The 23026-nt window shown below is 45.1% G+C and overlaps 2 protein-coding genes and 1 pseudogene across 6 annotated transcripts in view; 2 read left to right on the top strand and 1 right to left on the bottom strand.

The window, feature by feature from the left end:
• Positions 1–3204: 3204 nt before the first annotated feature.
• Positions 3205–10120, top strand: LOC110485770 (NACHT, LRR and PYD domains-containing protein 12). The gene is made up of 10 exons (XM_021556930.2): positions 3205–3382; positions 4374–4567; positions 4735–6438; positions 6632–6979; positions 7151–7318; positions 7428–7598; positions 7904–8074; positions 8290–8463; positions 8573–8746; positions 9013–10120. Exons 2-10 carry the CDS (start codon positions 4527–4529, stop codon positions 9023–9025), a joined length of 2964 nt encoding a protein of 987 aa, XP_021412605.2. The 5' UTR covers positions 3205–3382; positions 4374–4526; the 3' UTR covers positions 9026–10120.
• A 2571-nt stretch (positions 10121–12691) lies between these two features.
• Positions 12692–17692, top strand: LOC110485769 (annotated as a pseudogene).
• A 390-nt stretch (positions 17693–18082) lies between these two features.
• Positions 18083–23026, bottom strand: part of LOC110485768 (potassium voltage-gated channel subfamily KQT member 5) — a 138165-nt gene continuing 133221 nt past the window's right edge. For all 5 annotated transcript variants that reach the window (XM_021556929.2, XM_036940424.1, XM_021556927.2 and 2 more), the window contains one exon: positions 18083–21698. In XM_021556929.2, coding sequence (XP_021412604.2) covers positions 20394–21698 — 1305 coding nt within the window. In that variant the 3' untranslated portion in view covers positions 18083–20393. The remainder of the gene's footprint in view (positions 21699–23026) is intronic.

Genomic DNA, 23026 nt, shown 5'->3' with positions numbered 1-23026 from the left:
ACTCTGGCGACATCCTTTTGAGAAGAGCCTCCAGAGGGAAAAGAGAACGAGGTGACCTGGATGCGGAAGCGGATGCGTGCGTAATTCATAGTCTACCGCAAGACCGCGAATTGAGGTGATAGAAGCGCTGATAACGCTACGAGATTTGGATGGAATGGAGTCAGATGGAGGGGAGGAACTTGATGCTGAGATCGACTATGATGATGAATGGGGGAATTCCGATGCTGGCTGCGATTCTGATTATGAGCCTGATCGGATTCAGCTTCGGCGCAAGAGAGCCCGAACGATGCCCATTGTGCAGGTGTCAACAACTCAGATGGAGCGAGAGGAGAAGGGGAAGAATGGCACCCCATTGGAATGTGACATGCAGTATGATGTCGCAGCACATCAAGGACTGTACTGTAGCTGAGGCGCACCAGGCGAAAGGAGGCAACGTGGGACATGTCTGTGGATAAGCTGGAAGCGTTCATTACGCTCCTATACGTCCGAGGACTGTACGGCGGAATGAACACGCCTTTGGAGAGCTCCTGGAACGAAAAATATAAACACAGACGAGATCTTCACATCACTTCCATTGGCAAATAAATGGATGGACAAGAACACAAGCCTGGAGGGGGTGGTGAATAAGATGATACGGGAGCTGCCCCCATCTGCATGTAACCCGTCACAAGCAGGGCTGTTATCCACAGCGGTGCTGAAGCACGACAGAGCAACACTTACGGTTTACAGATGTAAGCCAAGAGAGAACGTCTGTATCCTGAGTACTATGCATCTGACCGTTGCCATTGGCGGTGACACAAAGAGAACCAGAGACCCTGACGCACTAAAACAACACACAGGTATGTTATAACGTTAGGCTATTACGCATCTTGGCATACAGCTGCCATGCACGGTGCTCTTCTGTTGTACAAAATAATTCAAAGGTATTGTATTCTATTCCAGGTTGGTGTGGATACGATGGCCAGACATTTCACGGTGAAAGGGAGTACTCGCCGCTGGCCCGTTGCCGTATTCTACAACTTGCTTGGCCTGGCTGCTATCAACGCGCACGTTTTGTTCACCCTGTGCACGGGTAAGACAATCACTAGGATAGATTTCATCATGCAGTTGGCATTGGCGCTTCGTGAGAACCACATGAGCGCCAGGGGCAAGGCAGCAGCGCACGACGTGCCAAATTACGCACCACCGCTCTTCCGAGAAGAAGAGACAGTGGACGGATGCGCACGGAAAGAAAACTGCGACTTCTGCGGGAAGAAATTTGTCTGCGGAAAGTGCTCATTCCAGAATAAAGATGTGTTGAATGTTATGCCATGTTACTGTAAGAGATTCTTCTGTTTAACGGAATAACTGCTGCTAAGCGTAAAGGCGCACGTGCCCGAGAGAGGCCACAACGAGTTCATTAATGACTGACACCAGTACAGGCTGTTTTTATGACTGACACTTGTTATATGCTTGATATGTTATTTTATAATACCGTTATCGTTTTACAATTGCTCGTTGTACATGGAGATGACTCTCGGCCCATTTAGCCCTATTGACAGTGCGAATTTTGGAACACCTATAGCCTACTAGGTTGACCACTTAGTCTAACATAAGAGCGGATGTTATAAAAAGATGCTTCTACATTCAATTACGGTGAATGTGATTTCTGTATCGTTCTTTTCGCTAAAATCTACAGATAAAATGGAATTACCATTTACATGTTGGTGTTTCTTTCCCTCAATTAAAACAGAACAACCTAGGCTATTATAAAGGTCTAAAACTCTAAATGTTGTCAAGCAGCATGACCTATAACAGGGTCACCGGAAAACGTGTGGAGAGGCGACATTTGCCGCAGCGCATTTCAATCATTTGGTTTAGTTTATTCAAATACAGTATAGTCCATTTTGTTTGTGAGAAAATGTGAATGGGATCAAATTTGGTTTATATTCTTGGGCCACCATGACTTTTTCAATCCAAAATGATTAACTTGAATTAATCAATAAACACGATAGCTGACTGAGTACATAAAAAATAAAAAAAATGTCTGCAGTTTCATTGTCAGAACTATACGATGCAAACTTGCATAAAGCAAGCTCAGCCCTGTGCGTTTTATTGTCCATCAAGTTGCTTTCTCTGTGTATAGGAAACCCCCTAGTCCTTCTTTAAAATATAATTCATATGAAGTACACGTTTGCTGGACTTTGACAGGGGTTTCATCCCCCCCAAAGTCCAGGAGAGCGTCAAGTTCCTTACCTCAATCAGCCTGACTAACCGTGTCTGTATGTAGCCTCGCTACTTTAATAGCCTCGCCACTGTATATAGCCTGTCTTTTTACTGTTTTATTTATTTACTCACCTATTGTTCACCTAATACCTTTTTTTGCACTATTGCATTTCACTGTAAAGTCTACACCTGTTGTATTCGGCGCACGTGACAAATACACGTTGATTCGATTTTTTTCCGAAAAAAAACACACAAAAAAAAACATGTGACCTGATTAGAAAAACTCGGGTCCTATCATAGCCCAGATGAAACCTTTTTAGATTCATTACGTCAGACGTTCCAGAGTTTTACCTGGTTAGGTTCGCAAATCAGGAAAAACTATGGGCCCCATATGTTTTTTTTCCACCACCCCACTCTGGGTCCTGCGTTGACGCCTCTGGTATAGGCTACCTAGGCTAAGCTGTTAGAACACAGTGCAGCATTTGATGGATGCCAGGCACAGAGAGAGGCTAGAGGCTCAGAGATATGGGATAAGTCATGATGTATCATATGCAGAGGCCATAAAACAGATTGGTAGAACTACAGGGCAGACTGGTGGAGGTTACATGGATGTTCCTGTAGTAAGTGGACTGAGTGTCAGGGCTGGTACTTCTGATGGTCCTGGCATGGTCTCCAGGCCTGTTCAGACATCTTGTGCTCATGAATGTGCCTTGTCAAAGGACACTTTGATAATGAATAAAGATGACTACATAGTTTTGATTGGTAAGGTTATCAATATGACTTGGGTTGTGGATGTAACAGTAACAGATGTTACTGTTGAAATGGTTGTTGACATGCTGAACAATTCTAAGGGCGTGTTTCAGCATGATATAGATCAAGTTTAATGGGGTTGGGTTTTGGGGGAGGGGGAAGGGTATGGTAGAAGTTAGGGATTCATTTGGTTTTGAATTTTATTTTCATGGTAGTACAGAATTGGGCAGATCATGAATGATCGTACATTGCAGCACAGTAGGTGGCGGCATCCGCTTTAACGATTGTTTGCAGTCCGTCATGATATCATAGAAGAAGAAGAAGAAGAAGAAGAAGAAGAAGTCTGCTTCTCATTTGCGCATTTTCAAAAACATGACTTTATCGAGATGAATTAGTGAAATTGAATAAGACGGAGAAAAGCAAGCATGTAAGTACATAACTATGGAATTGCATTAGTTCGGTGGTTGTTTGTAATTTACAGCAACGAAACGTTGAATGTGATGAATGCTGCTAGCCTGTACATTATCGTAGCCAGTTACTGTAGCTTTTAGCTATGGAGTTGAGTTTAGTCCTCTAGCCCAGACTGATTCCTAATAGGACCTGTAGTTAAGCTAAAGTAGATTCGGTGTTTTGTCAGCTATTTAGCTATACCAGCTAGTTAGCTACACAGGCCACATCGATAATGATACCGTCCCTAAAGTTAGCAAATGATTTGATCAGTCCTCAAACTTGGCTAACGCTGTGGCCTTGTGGTTAGTGTCGACCCTGAGATTGGACGGTTGTGAGTTCAATCCCTGGCCGAGTCATACCAAAGACTGTAAAAATAGGACTTGATGCATTTTTGCTCGGCACTCAATATTAAGGAGATAGTTGGGTGGTAAAGGCCCTGCGATAGACTAGCGTCCTGTCCAAGCTGCCCTGCTCTACAGAAACAGGAGTTAGGGCAGGAGCCTATGAAACGTTCTGGCTCGCACAAGCCAGGGCACGTACTAACTTGGCTAGCTGATATTTACATGACTAAAACAATGGATAGCCAGCTACAATGGATAGCTAGTTAAAACGGTTGCCTTAATTTCACAAGGTAAAATTCCCCCCCAAAAAATCAAGGTTTGAAAGCACGACTGACGAGCTAGCCTAGGGTGGCAGTCTTGTTTGTGCCATCATGCCACTCCTTGTCATGCCAAACTGTTTGGCATAAGTCACGGAGTGTAATGTTAACACATACCCAGGTTACCAATGAGAAGCTGAGGTGGAAATCTTAGCTAGAATAATTTGTGGTTTAACATGTTAATGAATAATTTCCCATATGAGAGGCAGTACGATTTAGGGAGTAATGGCAGTACATCAGTGATCTAGTGTACCTACATGCAGGCAGTACCACTTGCTAATCACAATATTCTGTTTGTTTTACGGGTCAGTGGTTGGTTGGTAGTGTGACCTCCCTGCAGGTGTCATCACATGAGGGACCAGCTAGCCTGTCTTACTGCATTCTACACAGATTCTGTCTCTGGAGAAATTGGAGGGACACAAACGTTGGTTGTAACAGATCTACCTCCTCTGAATCCAGGGAAATGTTTTGCCCTGGGGGGAAAAAACGATTGACTGAACAAAGGTATGATAATCATATTCACCACACAGTAAGAACAGAGGACCAGATCAAAATTAGTCTATTGAAAATTAATATCATTTTGAATACACAGTAGGGCATGTTCATTGAAGCGTTCGTATTTCATATTGCATGTAGAAAATAATATCTACTTTTATTTGCCAATTTGACAGGAAAGTTGCTGCCTCCCATGTGGGAAAACTCCGCAGTAAGTTAAAAGCCATCCTGAAGAAAAAGTACCAACGTCCACCAGGGGGAGAAACTGAGCATCCATTTTATATTCATTGTGATCTCCACTATCAAGCTGGTAAAAGTAGTGAAGAGAACCAACATGAGTATATTCTATCTGAGCCAGGTTACAGGAGAAGACATCAAGGAACATGTTCATTCCTAAACTCAGATGAGCCTATCAGAACAGCTCTGACAAAGGGCGTCGCTGGTATTGGCAAAACTAGTCATGTGCGAATGATGATTCTTAACTGGGCAGAGGGAAAAGGAGACCAGGAAGTCCAACTCATATTTCCCCTTCCTTTCCGGGAGCTGAATTTGCTGAAGGAGAGACTGAGTCTGGTAGAACTTCTTTATGAGTTTTTCCCAGAATTGAAAGAACCTGGAATTTACAAATTGGACAACTGCAGAGTTGGGTTCTTTCTTGACGGGCTGGATGAATTTCGACGTCCTCTCGACTTCAAGAACAGCCCGATAGTGACCGATCTCACAGAGCCCTCCTCCGTGCCAGCACTGCTGACAAACCTAATTAACGGTAATCTCCTTCCCTCCGTCGCTCACATATGGATTACATCCAGACCTGCGGCAGTCCATCGCATCCCTCTTCAGTACATTGACAGAGTGTCAGAAATTGAAGGCTTCACCGACTCCCAGAAAGAGGAGTTCTTCAGGAGAGCAATCAATGACGAGAACCAGGCCACAGCAGTTATCACCTACTTGAAGAACTCGAAGGCCCTCTACAACTTGTGCCAGATACCTTTTATCTGTTCAATCTCAGCGTCAATCCTCGAGAAACAGACATATGTACCCGACAAAACATGCGAACCTGTCGCACTAACTCCATTATTTAACGACCTACTCATCCTGTTACAAATGGGGAACCACAATGTAAAGATAGTTGACGAATTGGGGGAACTAGCCTTTAAGCAGTTGGTGAAAGGCAACACGGTTTTCTACGAGGAAGACCTACGAGAGTGCAACATTGATGTCCAAGTGGCAGCTGTGTACGCAAAAGTAAGCATACCCATCTTCAGGGAGGATATTGGGCTGCACCAAAAGAAGATCTACTACTTTGGGCATACCACCATTCAGGAGTTCTTTGCCGCAATGCGGTTTCTTCAATCTTTTGGCAGCCAAGACGAAAACCGGGCTGTCAACCGGAAAACCCAGATCGAGAGAACTCTCTGGTTTTTTGGAGATGCCACCCAACTCAAGAGCGCGGTGGACATGACTTTGCGGAGCAAGACCGGACACATGGACCTCTTCCTTCGCTTCCTCCTCGGCATTGCTCAGAACTTTAACCAGATGTTCTCCGAGGCTGGCTTCACACCGTCTACTGCCCTTCCGGAAATGTTAGTGTACATCAAGAAGAAGGTCTTGGAGAATCCCACTTCGCCGAGGACCTTCAACCTGCTGAACTGCCTGAGGGAACTGAAAGACTACTCTCTAGACAACGATAGTGTGCAGTTTCTCCAGACGGGAATCCCCCCAGATGCCAAATATCCACCTGCACATTGGTCCGACCTGGCCACTCTCTTTTTGGCATCGCTGTCTGGGTCGATAGACATGCTTGGGTTGGATGTAGAGAACAGAGGAGATGAGGAACTTCTGAGGATGCTGCCAGTGATCAAAGCTTCCCACACCGCCACGTAAGTACTTGGTCATTTAACAATACCAGCTATTACATATCTATATGACATGTCGGTAACGCACAAGATAATTGTCATCAAAAATGTGTTAATTCAAGTTTGTTGGGCTCGTCTTACAGTTTTGGTGGTTCAAGTGGCTACTAGTATGACTTATAATGTGCTTCTTGATTCCATAAACCCTCCTTCCCACCAGGCTGTCGTATCACAACCTGTCTGAGAAATCCTGTGAATGTCTGGCCTCGGCGCTCACCTCAAAGGTGTCCAATCTGAAAACTCTGGACCTGAGTTTCAACACGCTGAAGGACTCAGGAGTGCAGCTGTTGGCGGCCGGCTTGGCCAAGCCACACTGCCGACTGGAGAGACTGAAACTGTCCGGCTGCAGGGTGAAACAGAATGGCTTTGCAGCTCTGGCCAAAGCTCTCAAATCCAACCCCTCGCACCTGCGAGAGCTGGATCTGAGTGGCAACGAACCGGAAGAATCGGGGGTGTTTCATCTCGTTGACGGACTAAAGGTTGTTAAGTGTGAACTGCAGATCCTGAAGTGAGTAAATGTCCACGGAACCTGTTCTGATTTTGTCTTGGCTTGCTTTACCCCCACTTGTCATATCATTTAATTAAATTCTCCTTCGCATTAATATTGTGACTTGATGCAAATGAAGTTCCCTTCTGTAAGGAAGTAGTTGTCTTCAAATTTGATTGTAATCTCCGTTAGGCTCTCAAACTGCAAGCTGGGCCTGGAGCTTAGTCGCGCTCTGGCGGTGTTGCTGATAGACAACCCCAGACACCTGCGAGAGCTGGACGTCAGCATGAATGACCTGGGAGACCGGGGGGTGAAGATGCTCATGGAAATACTGAAGTCAACCCAGATATACAAACTGGAGTGAGTACTGCCTGGAGTATTGTAGTACACTCACACATTCCACCTCACTGATTCTAAAGTGGAATGTTCACTGTAGTAAATGTACCACACATTTTCCCTCCACCACCAGGTTGTACTGTTGTCAGCTCACTGAGAAATGCTGTGAGAACATGATTAGGTGTCTGGCCAACATCCCCAGTCTGAGGGAGCTCAACCTGAGCAACAATAACCTGAAGGACGAGGGGGTCAAGATGCTCTGCAAAGCCTTCGGCGTGCCTGTCTGTCAACTGGAGAAACTCAAGTAAGCTAGCTAGCTCGCAGAGAGTTGTGCCCTATCCCATGTACACCCCTATGAAACAAATTAGACAATTTTGGCGATTCAAAAACAAATCAGTCACGGGCCGAATTTGGCCCGCTGGCTGCCAGTTTGCTTTGCCTGCCAAATGAGCTGAATAGTACATTCAAACTTGTCCAATTCTGTTCAGGACGTATGTATTTTGCCCTTATCTTATTCCAACCTCCTTGGATACAACACATACATATTAAGGAATAAAATCATTGATTCATTAATCATTCAATTGACGAGTGTTGCCCTTCTCTCTCCAGTCTGGCGAGCTGTGGCTTCACGTCTGGAGGCTGTCGATGTCTGGTTGTAGGGTGCAGTTTCAGCCCCACCTTCCTCAAAGAGCTGGATATCAGCAGGAACCACCTGGGATCAGGTGTTGTCGCGTTTTTCCTGTTCCTCAAAACTGTACGCTTTTCACTGGAGACCCTACGGTGAGCACTGCGATTAGACTGTACAATTGTAGAAGGCCTAATGGTTCACCATTGAATAGTTTAGTTGATAGATATATTTTTACATTGAAATGGCATCAACAGGCACATCATGTGATTTATAGGGACAGTATACTCAAATCAAATAACATACTAATGTTGTGCGTATTTGTTGAAAATTTGCCCCCACACACACACACACACACACGCGCACCTAGACTGAGTGACTGTAAGATGACAGAGCTATGCTGTCCAGAGCTGGTCGAAGCTCTCCGCTCCAGTCTCACCGTCCTGAAAGAGCTGGATCTATCTGGAAACGAACTGGGAGACAGCGGTGTAAATACACTCTGCATGGGACTGACCTCAACAACCTGTAAACTGGAGAGACTGTTGTAAGTAACATGTTAACAGTTTTAATACTTCTAAGCATATTCACACACAAATTCATTTATAATGCATTGTTGAGTAAGGTGAATGTGTGTGTGTCCCCTCTCCCCCCAGTCTGAGATGCTGTGGGATCACAGTAAAGGGCTGCTCCTCCCTAGCCGTAGCCCTGAAGTCCAGCTGCTCCAAAATCACAGAACTAGGCCTGATGGGAAACGACACGGGAGAAGAAGGACTGAGAATTCTCTCCGGCATCAGGGATGACCCACACTACAAACTACAGACTCTAGAGTAAGTCCTGGTGCCATCAAAGCTCAGAAAAGTTACTTGTTAATGTTACCATACAAACAGTGTAAAATGTGGGACAGGAGATTTGTATTTGTTTTGCGAACTTGAAAGATATTCTCTAGATAGACTCTAGATATGCTGCCCTCTTGCTTTAGCTTTTTTGAGAAATGTTACCAATACGTTTTTTTGTCTATGTAGTCATAATTTGTAGGCCTACATTAGTGCAATGTAATCATTAGTCCATTTGCTAATGTTATTCTTCTTTCCAGAATAAACGATTGAGAGTGGCCTTGCTCGCCGGAGGTGGTTCTTGGCTCGACCTCTTCCCAAATCTGGAGTGACGTTACCTAATGGGGAACACTCTGGAGTGAAGATACGAAACGATTGGCTAACAAGTTACGACAAAGTACTTTCAGCTCGACAGTAAGCACTTGACGTGCTTTGAGCCAACTGGACTTGTTCACTGACTTTTGACCATCTGTAAAGTACCTTCCAGTATCCTGGCTGCTCACACTTGAACGGAAGACCAGAGAGTATTTACCTAGAACCAGATAGTGAGGCTGAAATGACACACACACACTGTTACTAACTCCGTTCCTCTGGTCTTGCTACAGTATCGACTCATTTAACTTTTGCAGAAGCTTTACAGTATTGTTTTGCACATCGGTATGTACACAATAGAATGCATAGCCTTTTGTAACGGGCGCCTCTGCTCAAACACACGTGACCGGCCTCTTGACAACGTCTTAGCCAACTACGGTAGCGAAAAGCTATCAGTTTGGTGGAGTGAGGTTACGTTATAAGCATCTCTGAGGGATGATGCAATGTTTTCATTTTAACACTAGTACAGGCCCTTGGTAGCATAGTATTTTTCAATTTTTTTAAAAACATTTTATTTCTCTTTGAAAGTGCTTTTTTTAAAAATATATATTAAGATGACCAAATGTTTTGGAAATGTATACAGTAGTACAACTCTTGGTTTATTTACTATTGTTATGTACATTTTACCCAAATATACCTAGCTACTTCTATTGGTCATAATTGTGTTTTTTTAAATGTACTAATGGGAGGTTTAACTTCAGAACCTTTCCAACTTTGGTCATATGTTTCAGGTCTGGTCTCCAGATCTGTTTGCACCTACTGCAACAGTCTGGTTGACGCTGTATTTCAAGGTAAACAAGTGCCTTTAGAGTAGTGTGATTGTGAGGGACACAGTTCTCTACTATTTGTCGTCTCTGCTGGTGTGTACAGTATGTCTGTTTGAGTGCGCTTGTATGTGTGTTCTGTTATTGTGTTTGTGTGTAAATGTATACCAAATTCACAGCTGTTTGACAATCATATGTATCATGTTCATAAATTGGTACAATGTTACACATTGATGGTGTGGTCTGATTCTCTGATTATGGTACACCACCTGGTGGCGAAAAACATGAATTTCTCCGTGAGTGTGTGGGGGGGGGTTAAACTAATGACGGATGTGAAGCCAATACCGGCAGCACCCACTACTGGGTCCCTAATAATAAACCAGACAGCATCTTTTGCTACACGATCACTGCCCGAATTTTTGCGAGCGCATCTATACAAACCCAGGTATGATACCATTTTTAGCTAACAGGCTAAAGTACTAACCAATCATGGTCTGCATTTTGTAAATGTGTGATGTGGAATGGTCTGACAAGGTCGGTATAACGCTGGACGAAATAGTGTTCTGCAAGTCCAACGGTTTGGATATATTGCACACAGTCTCCATGTGGAAAGTACAATAACGCGGCTGACACTATTAGCAAAACAACGAGGGGGTTTTGCTCTCGAAGGTTACACGGCGCAGTTTAATACCTCGGGTATCAACCGGCGCTGTAGCCTATGTGTTTGGAAAACGCGAATTAGTTACCAAGCCAGCAAGCTACACTACGCATGCATGATAGTGGAGTCAATATACGCAACACTAAGTATTTTAATAGCCTACCTATTGATGTCCCGTAATGTCTTTCATTGCTTCATGATGGCCACAATACCATTATTTTGTCAGTTTTTGTAACTTTTTTTTTTCACCTTTATTTAACCAGGTAGGCTAGTTGAGAACACCTTTATTTAACCAGGTAGGCTAGTTGAGAACAAGTTCTCATTTGCAACTGCGACCTGGCCAAGATAAAGCATAGCAGTGTGAACAATTAACAAGTCAATAACACAGTAGAGAGAAAAAAGAGAGTCTATATACATTGTGTGCAAAAGGCATGAGGAGGTAGGCGAATAATTACAATTTTGCAGATTAACACTGGAGTGATAAATGATCAGATGGTCATGTACAGGTAGAGATATTGGTGTGCAAAAGAGCAGAAAAGTAAATAAATATAAACAGTATGGGGGTGAGGTAGGTAAAATTGGGTGGGCTATATACCGATGGACTATGTACAGCTGCAGCGATCGGTTAGCTGCTCAGATAGCAGATGTTTGAAGTTGGTGAGGGAGATAAAAGTCTCCAACTTCAGTGATTTTTTGCAATTCGTTCCAGTCACAGGCAGCAGAGAACTGGAACGAAAGGCGGCCAAATGAGGTGTTGGCTTTAGGGATGATCAGTGAGATACACCTGCTGGAGCGCGTGCTACGGATGGGTGTTGCCATCGTAACCAGTGAACTGAGATAAGGCGGAGCTTTACCTAGCATGGACTTGTAGATGACCTGGAGCCAGTGGGTCTGGCGACGAATATGTAGCGAGGGCCAGCCGACTAGAGCATACAGGTCGCAGTGGTGGGTGTTATAAGGTGCTTTAGTAACAAAACGGATGGCACTGTGATAAACTGCATCCAGTTTGCTGAGTAGAGTGTTGGAAGCTATTTTGTAGATGACATCGCGGAAGTCGAGGATCGGTAGGATAGTCAGTTTTACTAGGGTAAGTTTGGCGGTGTGAGTGAAGGAGGCTTTGTTTTGCGGAATAGAAAGCCGACTCTAGATTTGATTTTAGATTGGAGATGTTTGATATGAGTCTGGAAGGAGATTTTACAGTCTAGCCAGACACCTAGGTACTTATAGATGTCCACATATTCTAGGTCGGAACCATCCAGGGTGGTGATGCTAGTCGGGCGTGCGGGTGCAGGCAGCGAACGTTTGAAAAGCATGCATTTGGTTTTACTAGCGTTAAAGAGCAGTTGGAGGCCACAGAAGGAGTGTTGTATGGCATTGAAGCTCATTTGGAGGTTAGATAGCACAGTGTCCAAGGACGGGCCGGAAGTATACAGAATGGTGTCGTCTGCGTAGAGGTGGATCAGGGAGTCTATTGTCAAACTTTACAACAAGAGCAACATCATTGATATGTACAGAGAAAAGAGTCGGCCTGAGAATTGAACCCTGTGGTACCCCCATAGAGACTGCCAGAGGACCGGACAGCATGCCCTCCGATTTGACACACTGAACTCTGTCTGCAAAGTAGTTGGTGAACCAGGCAAGGCAGTCATCAGAAAAACCGAGGCTACTGAGTCTGCCGATAAGAATATATTGATTGACAGAGTCGAAAGCCTTGGCAAGGTCGATGAAGACGGCTGCACAGTACTGTCTTTTATCAATGGCGGTTATGATATCGTTTAGTACCTTGAGCGTGGCTGAGGTGCACCTGTGACCGGCTCGGAAACCAGATTGCACAGCGGAGAAGGTACGGTGGGATTCGAGATGGTCAGTGACCTGTTTGTTGACTTGGCTTTCGAAGACCTTAGATAGGCAGGGCAGGATGGATATAGGTCTGTAACAGTTTGGGTCCAGGGAGCTATTGGCCGAGGTTGGAGTAGCCAGGAGGAAGGCATGGCCAGCCATTGAGAAATGCTTGTTGAAGTTTTCGATTGGGAGGAGATGCTCTTGTTCTCCATGGACTTTACAGTGTCCCAGAACGTTTTGGAGTTAGAGCTACAGGATGCAAATTTCTGCCTGAAGAAGCTGGTATTTGCTTTCCTGACTGACTGCGTGTATTAGTTCCTGACTTCCCTGAACAGTTGCATATCGCGGGGACTATTCGATGCTATTGCAGTCCGCCACATAATATGTTCATATGTTATTTCTTTATCTTGTTAATAGCCATGTTATGTAAAAAAATAAACTTTGTTTCAGTGTCAATTGTAGCAGGTGTTTAGGGGAGTATATGAGGATGGAGGTGTTACCTAGGTAAAATTGGGAGTTGTCAGAAATGGCACCCTATTCCCTACAGGCTATAGTGTACTATTCCCTGTATAAAGCACAGTGCACTAAATATGGAAGAGGGTGCCATTTGGAATGTAACCTGGGATAATATTGATTGATTGACTGGCCATTGTTTCTGTGACTGTCTCTTGAAATATTAAACGCCCCAAATACTGTTACACCCAACCACCAGTCTCCAGGGCCATCGTGAACATGGTGGAGTCGGCTTTGAGAACCAGGAAGGAAAATAACAGCCATGTTGTTGAGAAATAGCTGCTTTTCTTTCACCTGTTCTTTCATTCTGATGACCTCACTCTCAAAATGGTGGCAAGCCACTCAGTGAAACTTTATACACATTGTCAGGGAAGGGAATAGAGAGATCTTATGGGGTGTGAATGGTTCTCGATGACCGAGTCACTAGTATTAATCAATTTCACAAATATTTGTCTTCTCAATACCCCCTAAAATGTAAAACATTTTGCTCGGTTAATGACATTGTAATTCCTAATAACTTGGCCAGCTTGGTTGACTCCTCTTGCCACAATCTACTCCGGTGTCTTCCTGAGCGAACAGCTATGGGCAAGGAGAAGCTTCACATCAACATCGTGGTGATCGGCCATGTGGACTCAGGCAAGTCGACCACCACAGGCCACCTCATCTACAAGTGTGGGGGCATCGACAAGAGGACCTTTGAGAAGGAGGCCGCTGAGGTATGGAGGTGGCCAGACACAAGTAACTTAACTCTCCGTGCTGGGAAAGTATTTAAGGTCTAGCCTGTTGTTATACATGATCGATATGTTAGAGTCTATTGTCAAACTTTACACCAAGCTCGGTATTTCAGGGACATGGTATGATTCCACTTTGAATCCATACCATTGAACTGAGCATTGACTTATTTACCTCTCGATTTTGTTCCAACATAACAAAGACAAAAGAGACAAACAAACAGCACAGACTTTTGCCATTGATTTGGTCTGTCTTCAGATGGGGAAGGGCTCGTTCAAGTATGCCTGGGTGCTGGACAAGCTGAAGGCAGAGAGGGAGCGAGGCATCACCATCTCCCTGTGGAAGTTTGAGACCAGCAGGTCACCATCATCGACGCCCCGGGACACAGGGACTTCATCAAGAACATGATCACTGGCACCTCTCAGGTATGGGCTGCAGACACTACTGTATCCAGCTGTCACTCAACATGGACCCTGACTGAATGTTTAGCCAAGGGCCTTCTTATTTTGTACGTATGGGCCCCAATACTGGAAGAAGGAAGAACATGAAACATATTCAACATGTCTTCTATACTATTAGAAAACAAAACCTTTTGAGCAGGATTACATTGGCTACTCTGAAAATCAAACGGTGATTCTGGCAGTCCATTTACTAAAACAATAAATAATGTAACACTTTCTGCTTTCAAACTGCTTTCAAATGCAAACAAAATGAAACGTCATGTTTGCTCCCCGTCTCCTCCTTGCCACAGGCAGACTGTGCCGTGCTCATCGTGGCGGTAGGCGTGGGCGAGTACGAGGCGGACATCTCCAAAAATGGGCAAACCCGTGAGCACGCCCTTCTGGCCTACACCCTAGGGGTCAAGCAGCTGATCGTAGGGGTCAACAAGATGGACTCCACCGAGCCCAACTACAGCCAGAAACGCTATGAGGAGATTGTGAAGGAAGTCAGCACCTATATTAAGAAGATTGGTTACAACCCGGATACGGTGGCCTTCGTTCCCATCTCCGGCTGGAAGGGGGACAATATGCTGGAGGCTAGCCCTAACGTTAGTAGTCTTCTATGTATACTTATCCTTATCTTTTTCCAAGGCAGGAGGACACTTTATATTCTTAGGACGCAACCTTATTACACAATAGAGTTACAGATGCAGTCGTGCACACCTCCACTGAATTAGAATTAGTGTTACTGCCGTGGTATGAAAAGTGGTTCGTTTTCACAAGGTGTCTTATTACATATTACTTATGCAGGCCATAACGCTTAAGCTAGGCTTGTTCCTAATGTTTGGTCTGGTCCCTGTAGATGACATGGTTCAAAGGGTGGAAGATCACCCGTAAGGACGGCAACGCCTCTGGGACCACCCTGCTGGAGGCCCTGGACGCCATCCAGCCGCCCTCCCGCCCCGCTGACAAACCCCTCCGCCTGCCCCTACAGGACGTCTACAAGATAGGGGGTGAGGCCCTGGGAGGCGTTCAAACCCACCACTGGTGCTATGCCAGTGGCTCGAGGGTCAATTCCATTTCAATTCAGTCAATTTAGCTATTGTGCATCACTGAAAGCCAAAGGGTTTTGAGTTGTTTTTTCAGCTCTTACATACATTTTATTTTTGATGTTATACACTCAGGCTGGGATTCAATCCGAGCTGCGTTCGATCTGAGATCTAGCACGCTTGACCTTTGACATCTGCAGCGTTTGCCTTGAATGCGATCTCTGCCGAAGGCGTTAACATTGCCATTAAATGCTACAATTTCTACAAGTGCGATCGGATTCAGAGAGTCTCAGAGAGACTTGAAAGATTTCCTCAAAGGTTTCATGCCTCTCACCTCCCTCTCTCCCAGGTATTGGTACGGTCCCGGTGGGGCGGGTGGAGACGGGCGTGATCAAGCCAGGCGTGGTGGTGACTTTTGCCCCCGTCAATGTGACCACGGAGGTCAAGTCAGTGGAGATGCACCACAAGGCGCTGACCGAGGCCATGCCCGGAGACAACGTGGGCTTTAACGTCAAGAACGTGTCTGTAAAAGACATACGGCGAGGGAACGTGGCTGGAGACAGTAAGAACGACCCGCCGATGGAGGTGGCCAGCTTCACTGCACAGGTCTGGATAGGAGAGTTGGCTGTGGAGAACATTGTGTGTCTGGATAGGAGAGTTGGCTGTGGAGAACATTGTGTGTCTGGATAGGAGAGTTGGCTGTGGAGAACATTGTGTGTCTGGATAGGAGAGTTGGCTGTGGAGAACATTGTGTGTCTGGATAGGAGAGTTGGCTGTGGAGAACATTGTGTGTCTGGATAGGAGAGTTGGCTGTGGAGAACATTGTGTGTCTGGATAGGAGAGTTGGCTGTGGAGAACATTGTGTGTCTGGATAGGAGAGTTGGCTGTGGAGAACATTGTGTGTCTGGATAGGAGAGTTGGCTGTGGAGAACATTGTGTGTCTGGATAGGAGAGTTGGCTGTGGAGAACATTGTGTGTCTGGATAGGAGAGTTGGCTGTGGAGAACATTGTGTGTCTGGATAGGAGAGTTGGCTGTGGAGAACATTGTGTGTCTGGATAGGAGAGTTGGCTGTGGAGAACATTGTGTGTCTGGATAGGAGAGTTCGCTGTGGAGAACATTGTGTATCTGGATAGGAGAGTTGGCTGTGGAGAACATTGTGTGTCTGGATAGGAGAGTTGGCTGTGGAGAACATTGTGTGTCTGGATAGGAGAGTTGGCTGTGGAGAACATTGTGTGTCTGGATAGGAGAGTTGGCTGTGGAGAACATTGTGTGTCTGGATAGGAGAGTTCGCTGTGGAGAACATTGTGTGTCTGGATAGGAGAGTTGGCTGTGGAGAACATTGTGTGTCTGGATAGGAGAGTTGGCTGTGGAGAACATTGTGTGTCTGGATAGGAGAGTTGGCTGTGGAGAACATTGTGTGTCTGGATAGGAGAGTTCGCTGTGGAGAACATTGTGTGTCTGGATAGGAGAGTTCGCTGTGGAGAACATTGTGTGTCTGGATAGGAGAGTTCGCTGTAACAAATAGCATAGAGTCACATCATCATCCTGAACCACCCAGGTCAGATCAGTGCCGGCTACGCCCCTGTGCCGGACTGCCACACGGCCCACACCGCCTGTAAGTTCGCCGAGCTGAAGGAGAAGATTGACCGGCGCTCGGACAAGAAGCTGGAGGACAACCCCAAGGCCCTGAAGTCTGGCGACGCCGCCATCGTTGCCATGGTCCCCGGGAAGCCCATGTGTGTGGAGAGCTTCTCCGAGTACCCACCACTTGGTAGGTGGTGTGTGTGTGTCTGCCCTCAACCCAGATCCCTATTGGGGGGACAGATGACGTGTACTGTACATCTTTGTCATATATATATATATTACAGAACCTGCTCTGTTCATCAGATAAGTTATCTCCATCCTTCATCAGTCTTGGTGCTTCTTGTCTAGAACTAATCACATGTTCCATTTAGTATTTTCAAAGTGCTACAGTTCAAATCAACTATAGCATTGTATCATGTGCTGCAAAGCCTGTAATAGACTGAAATATGTTTATAATAAATCATTAGAAGTATGACTCACATTCGATCATTCTCTCCATCCTCCCAGGGCGCTTTGCGGTGCGTGACATGCGTCAGGCGGTGGGCGTTAAGGCGGTGGAGAAGAAGGCTCCGTCCACGGGCAAGGTCACCAAGTCGGCCCAGAAGGTCAAATGAACATTGTGTTGGGCTCGCAACGTTAGCGCCTGCCACCGTGAAAACATCACTCCCCTCCTACACACCATAGTCAAAGTCTGGTCCGTGCTCACGATGCATCGCAAGAGCAGACAGAGGGAAACAATGTCATGGTATATTCATTAAGGAAGTGTTCTGTTTTATATATGTTTTGGTCTGCTTGTTTGACTGTTTGTGGTTAGGATACACTATCTGAGTGGAAGACCATTTAAATAACTCCTCTAGCTGTGTGCTATTGTACTCAGTTCAACCTCAAAAATGTTATTGATAGTGTCGGTTTGCATTAAACTAGCTGCTAGTTAATGTTAGTAAAAATGTACAAACATTTTTAAGTTGATAAAATGTTGAAATGGTGTTGTGTTTTCCTATGGCTGCTTGCATATTCCGGATACACTTTAAAAAGATATATCCGATACTAACATATTGTAGCACCTTGCTCGGCTTAAAAGCTCCCTTGCACTGTTCAAACCTCGTCGACACTGTTCCCTCGACACCTTATTGTAACCTGTGAGCTTGATCTATATCGAAAGACATTTAAAAAGGGTTCAGACTTAGCAACATGTGCATCATTTTTCCGCAGTCATTTAAATATGGGTTGAAAGTTGAAAAAATCATTTTCAAGGTAATAAATAGATGCCAACATGCAGCTACAGAACAGAGGATACACCACAGTGGTCAAAGGCTAACAGGACGTGTCTGTAAATATGTCAACAAACATACACTTGAATTTCCTTTTTTTTTTAAATTTATTGATGTAGGAGAATAAAAGTTTCTTTAGCATTTTTCATGACATCACAGGCTTGATCGGAGCTAACGGACATTATTACTACCGTATAGGTATGTGCACGTCATTTAAATAAATTAGGATAATGATCGTATGAGACACAATGATGACATTTCTAAAGGCCAGTTTTCCTTTGGTAATACATGGTCTGTGGATAAATAATGCCCAAATCAGATAGTCATTTTTTTTTTTTTATATATATACAAGGGACGAAACAAAAAATCAAGTATGTGAGACCATTTCAGCACAAAAGGCCAACAACCCACACGTTGGGTGCAAATAAACATGTTGAAATGGACAGTATATCGCCAAAAAAGGCACCATGTTATGTACTGCATGTTTTGTATACTTCACATATTCTGGTAAAGCCTTCAATAAGGATTTAATCGACCATAAATGTTTCTGCTAAGGTTTCTGTTTCCAATGGTATGTGTACTGGAGCTTTGGATTTAGCGTACAATTTCATACTGTATTTCATGTTGTTTTTGAATGGGTTTCTCTCCTTTGAAACAACCCCCTTGGTGAAACATCCAATAATCCCTACAGGATCCTGTTCAGTTGGCACAAAATGTTACAAAACGTTTTGAAACCGATGAGGTAGCCTACTACCTGAGGTTGAGCGTGTCCAATGAGTCATCTTTGCATTCCAATTCGAAATGTTTTGCTACATTGTGCCCTATTGAACATGACCCTGTTGTACCTGAATCTGTAACACTTAAAAGGTTAGTCCACTCAAATGACAAAATACATGTTTTATTTTGGTACCCTGTAAAGACTGTTTGAAAGGTAAGAAGAACAATGTAATTTTGTGATTTGAGTGACATATCCCTTTAAGTCAAAAGGAATAATTGTTGTTAGCATTAGCCATGATGTCACTCACACTGCTTGCCAGGGTGTGCGAAATATCACTTACAGATTATTAACATAACATTATATACATTCTACAGCATGTCAACTTCCGTTTAAGCAGTTTAATAAGCATTCAAAACTATAACGTATTAAAAGAACTAAAGCCGGGAGTGTGATTGGGACTGAAACCATGTAAGACTGCAAGTATCTTCATTTAATTAAAAGAGGGTCACATAATCGGATAACAAATATATTTTTTCCCTTCGTGTTTTGCTCTCTTGTGTTTATAAGTAACAAAAAAAATATTAAATGAGAAGATACACAGGCATCTCAAGAAATCACATAATGTGGATGCCTTGGTCGTCGGGTAGATAACACCTCGGGGTGCACAATGGAACTGTGTTTTCGGCATAGAAATAGAAGTACTAGAACGGGCATCCCCATTCAAAGGTGTCATGATGGGGGGACCGTATTCTAGTAATTCTATTTCTATGGTTTTAGCAGCTATTCGTCTCCTGTTTCAGAAGTTATTCCTTTCCCGGGACTATGTGTAGCAGCTTGTGTACAACGGTTGGTTATACAGTATGTAAACTACCGGAGTGTGTGGGTGTGTGTTTGTATTGGTGTGTGTGTGACCTGTTGGCAGAATTCAATTTACCTCAAACTAGTATTGACCTGGACTTGGCAAGTCTATCATTACAATGAGGGGTGTTTTGTACCATTGTATGTCCACAAAAGTCACTCAAATGAGAAACTATTATAGGGAACTGATGTGGGTGAAAAACTTGGTCGTATTGAGGCAACATTCATTTCAAGATGGCTGCCACAGAAGCTTTGGATAACAGTATGATATTGGGTTCATGTAAGCATTTAACTTGCCCCATACGCTCTAGTCTTATAGGAGGCCCCACACTTGAACTTTTACTGTACATGATTATGTGTATTAAAATGAAGGAAACGTTTTCTAGAAGGGTTTTGCCATGAGGCCTATAGGCATCAACAACTTCCAGTGTTAATGAATGAAGACTTATGGGTAAGTTGTAACATGGGTCAGTTGAAAACATGCAGTGCTCATGCAGTGTCGAGATCACAGATCAACCCACTGTCTTTCAGGATCAAGTTGAGCTTGTTTCTTAGATATATATATAATATATATATCAAAGTCTCTTTTTATATACCTCTCTCTCCTTATTTTACCTTCTTTGTTTCGATTTCTTCAATAATAATTCATGCAATGATATGTTCATGTATCGTCGACTTGGATGAAAAATACTTTGCTTTTTATCAAATGAATCAACATAAATATAAACAGAAATAACCATTATAGTCCCTCCCTGTTCCCCCTCACCCCTCCAAAAATAGAATAAAGAGCTCTATAAGGTGAGGTTTTTTGATTGGTCCATACGACACGGGGGTGTGTCTTATTTTAGCCGTACGTGCGGCATGCTCAGGGACTCAGCGCTCCCAACTGAGGCGGGCGATGACGTGTTCCCGCTCGGCAGGCTCCTATTGAACCCCGCCAGAGCACTTAACCCCGCCCCAAGCCCAGGGTCTGTCCTCAGTAGCTCTGAAGAGTAAGAGGTTGCGTCGGCTGTACCCTGGGACAAGAAGTCAAAGCCAAAGGCTCCACCTTGAGCCTCGGGAGGGAGAGGGAGGGCATCCACGTCCCTGTCGCTGATAAAGAGGTCCTCCTCCCCCCAGCCATCCCCGCCGCCCCCTCCCCCAGGGTCCTGACTACTGTGGGAGCCTGTGGGGGAGTCGCTGCTGCAGGGGCTGGGGGACGAGAGGCTGAGGCTAGGATGGTGGTGGCTATCCAGGGCCATGGAGGTGGTCCCACCCTGCCCCAGGTCTTGGACAGACATGGACTTGCCCAGGCTTCGGTCCACCTGGCTGGGGTTGGAGCCGGAGGAGCAGCGGCCTCCTCCTCCCAGAGCAGAAGAGAGGGGTACCAGGGGCTCCATCTCCAGGCTTGTGTGTCTTGTCCAGGAGCCCTCTGCTTTGGCATTGCAGGGCCGGCCATTGCTGTTCCCATTGGACCCCCCTCTTGACTGCCCCAGCCTCCCGATTCTGAGGCCTTGTTCTGGGCCTAACACATCACCATCCTCCCTCTCCTCCGGGCTTCCACAGAAGTCGCCCACCTCCACCTCCCTCTCCCTCTCCGTCCTGGAGTGACCCACCGTCCGGCTGGGCTGGGGAGGAGGCGGTGGGGGCCTGGCCAGAGTAGGAAACCCCCCACTTCCAGATACACAATTAGGAGTTAGAATAGGAGGTGAGTGAGAAGAACTTCCCCTATGGACTGGTTCCCCACGTTCCGGCAGGGTATGATGGTGATGATGGTGGAGGTGTTGACGAAGGGGCGACGGACTGAACGAGGAGGGCGGGGGCCCACCGGTAGAAGGCGAGGTGGTGCCAGTGTTGAGGTTGAGGCTGAGCTCGGTGGGCGGCGCCAGGATAAGGTGAAGTCCCCGGGACAGGTTTGAGGTGTTGGTGGAGGAGCGGGTCACGCGCCCCCCTTGGCCCTCTATCCCTGGCCCACCTCCGGTGCTGCTGACCTGGGTAGAGCAGGTGGAGTGGTCCTTGAAGAGGATAGAGCTCTGGTAGTCTGAGGTCTGCTCCAGCTCGAACAGGGGCAAGGAGGAGAGGGTGAGGGCAGAAGAGGAGCCTTTACGTAACACATGCCGGTAGATGTCCAACAGGGAGTCTAGCTTCGACTCAATAGACTGGACCTAGAGAGGGATGGATTGAAGGAAGGAAGGGAGGGAGGGAAATAAAAATGAAGGTTAATATTAGCAACAGAAAAGAAAGAATACTTTCACATAATTGGTAATACAAACAACATGCAACCACATTTAATTAACCATAATACGCAAAACAATTACAATATGTTGAATAACAGTAGTTGGTAGCCCTTTACACTCATACCTGTACCCGTATACGGGTTGAAAATGGCAGATTTGGGCACTAATAAGTGCCTAAATTGGGACGTAGTAGCTGTACAGTAACTATACATGACATCAGAGCTCAGGCTCTGCGCTTCACAGCGCTGTATGGGTTTGGACTGACAGCCGTTGTTCTGAACTCGAGCACCGCGCGCGTTAAGAAGTTGCCCCACATCTCTCCCAGTACTTGGGCAAAATTTGATTTTTTTTTGTTCTCTTAGTTAAGTTAAGAGGACTCTATGTACTTTGAAAGATGAGACGATGAGGATTATTATAATAAATACCACTTTGATGTCACAAATGTGTCCAAATGTGCACTTCACATTTCCATATCGTAAAACTCATGGCATGTACAGTGTCAGCGTTTATGATCAGTATGTTTGATGTACAGTTACTAGATGACATGGCATCATACCCTGGGTTGTTCTGAACAGAATGAGCCTGTTTTGTATTTCTGAAGATAATTTTCCATGGCACACACCTGCATGCACTCATGACTCTTTTCTATGCGTACCAAAATGACCTTGTGAAAGCCTAACACTGTAAGATCGTATATATTAACTTAGCTAGTCATGTCGGCAATAGAACAAGCGTTCAAATCTTGCCCACCTGACCCCGACTGCGATTCATTATGGACCATTTTTGGATTGCGTAAACAGCAACAGTAATTGTGTGATGGCGGGGATACAGGGTTGTGTTCCAAACGAAACAGCTACAAGTCTGCTTGCTCTAGTTCCTCAACGGCACAGCTAGGAGAGCTCAAAAAGTACCTTATAGTTGAAGACTCTTCTTTGAGTCATGGAAATGCATTGAAATGACTTGGGAACTGTGCACACTTTGGAGAGGTGTGTGGCCACTTGGAGACTCCAGTTAGTCCTCTCACTCAAACCCTTGTAACTTTGTTGTCTTATTTTGCACCTACCCCACGTTTTCCAGGGATATTCTTATGTTACTGAATGTCGACAGTGTATTGGTTGGATCCAGTCTCGTGTCAGGTGGACTTGTGTGCTCACCTTTGGTCTAATCATTTATCTTCCCATTATCTTCAAACTGTTCCCTTACAATTGCTACCATGGTCATGCGTGTGCTTTTCATATTTCTTCTGTAAGAAACAT

This window comes from Oncorhynchus mykiss, chromosome 13 (assembly GCF_013265735.2).
Source record: "Oncorhynchus mykiss isolate Arlee chromosome 13, USDA_OmykA_1.1, whole genome shotgun sequence".
Classification (NCBI taxonomy): Eukaryota; Metazoa; Chordata; class Actinopteri; order Salmoniformes; family Salmonidae; genus Oncorhynchus; species Oncorhynchus mykiss.
Note: the sequence above shows the minus strand (reverse complement) of the source record. Positions and strands in the feature narration are given on the sequence as shown.

What these genes read in the sequence shown, in the direction of transcription:
- LOC110485770 (XM_021556930.2), top strand. Translation starts at nt 4,527, where the DNA reads ATGTTTTGCCCTGGGGGGAAAAAACGATTGACTGAACAAAG. An exon ending in AAACGATTGACTGAACAAAG is followed by an intron (nt 4,568 to 4,734) that starts GTATGATAATCA and finishes CCAATTTGACAG; the next exon opens with GAAAGTTGCTGCCTCCCATG. An exon ending in TTTTCACTGGAGACCCTACG is followed by an intron (nt 8,075 to 8,289) that starts GTGAGCACTGCG and finishes ACGCGCACCTAG; the next exon opens with ACTGAGTGACTGTAAGATGA.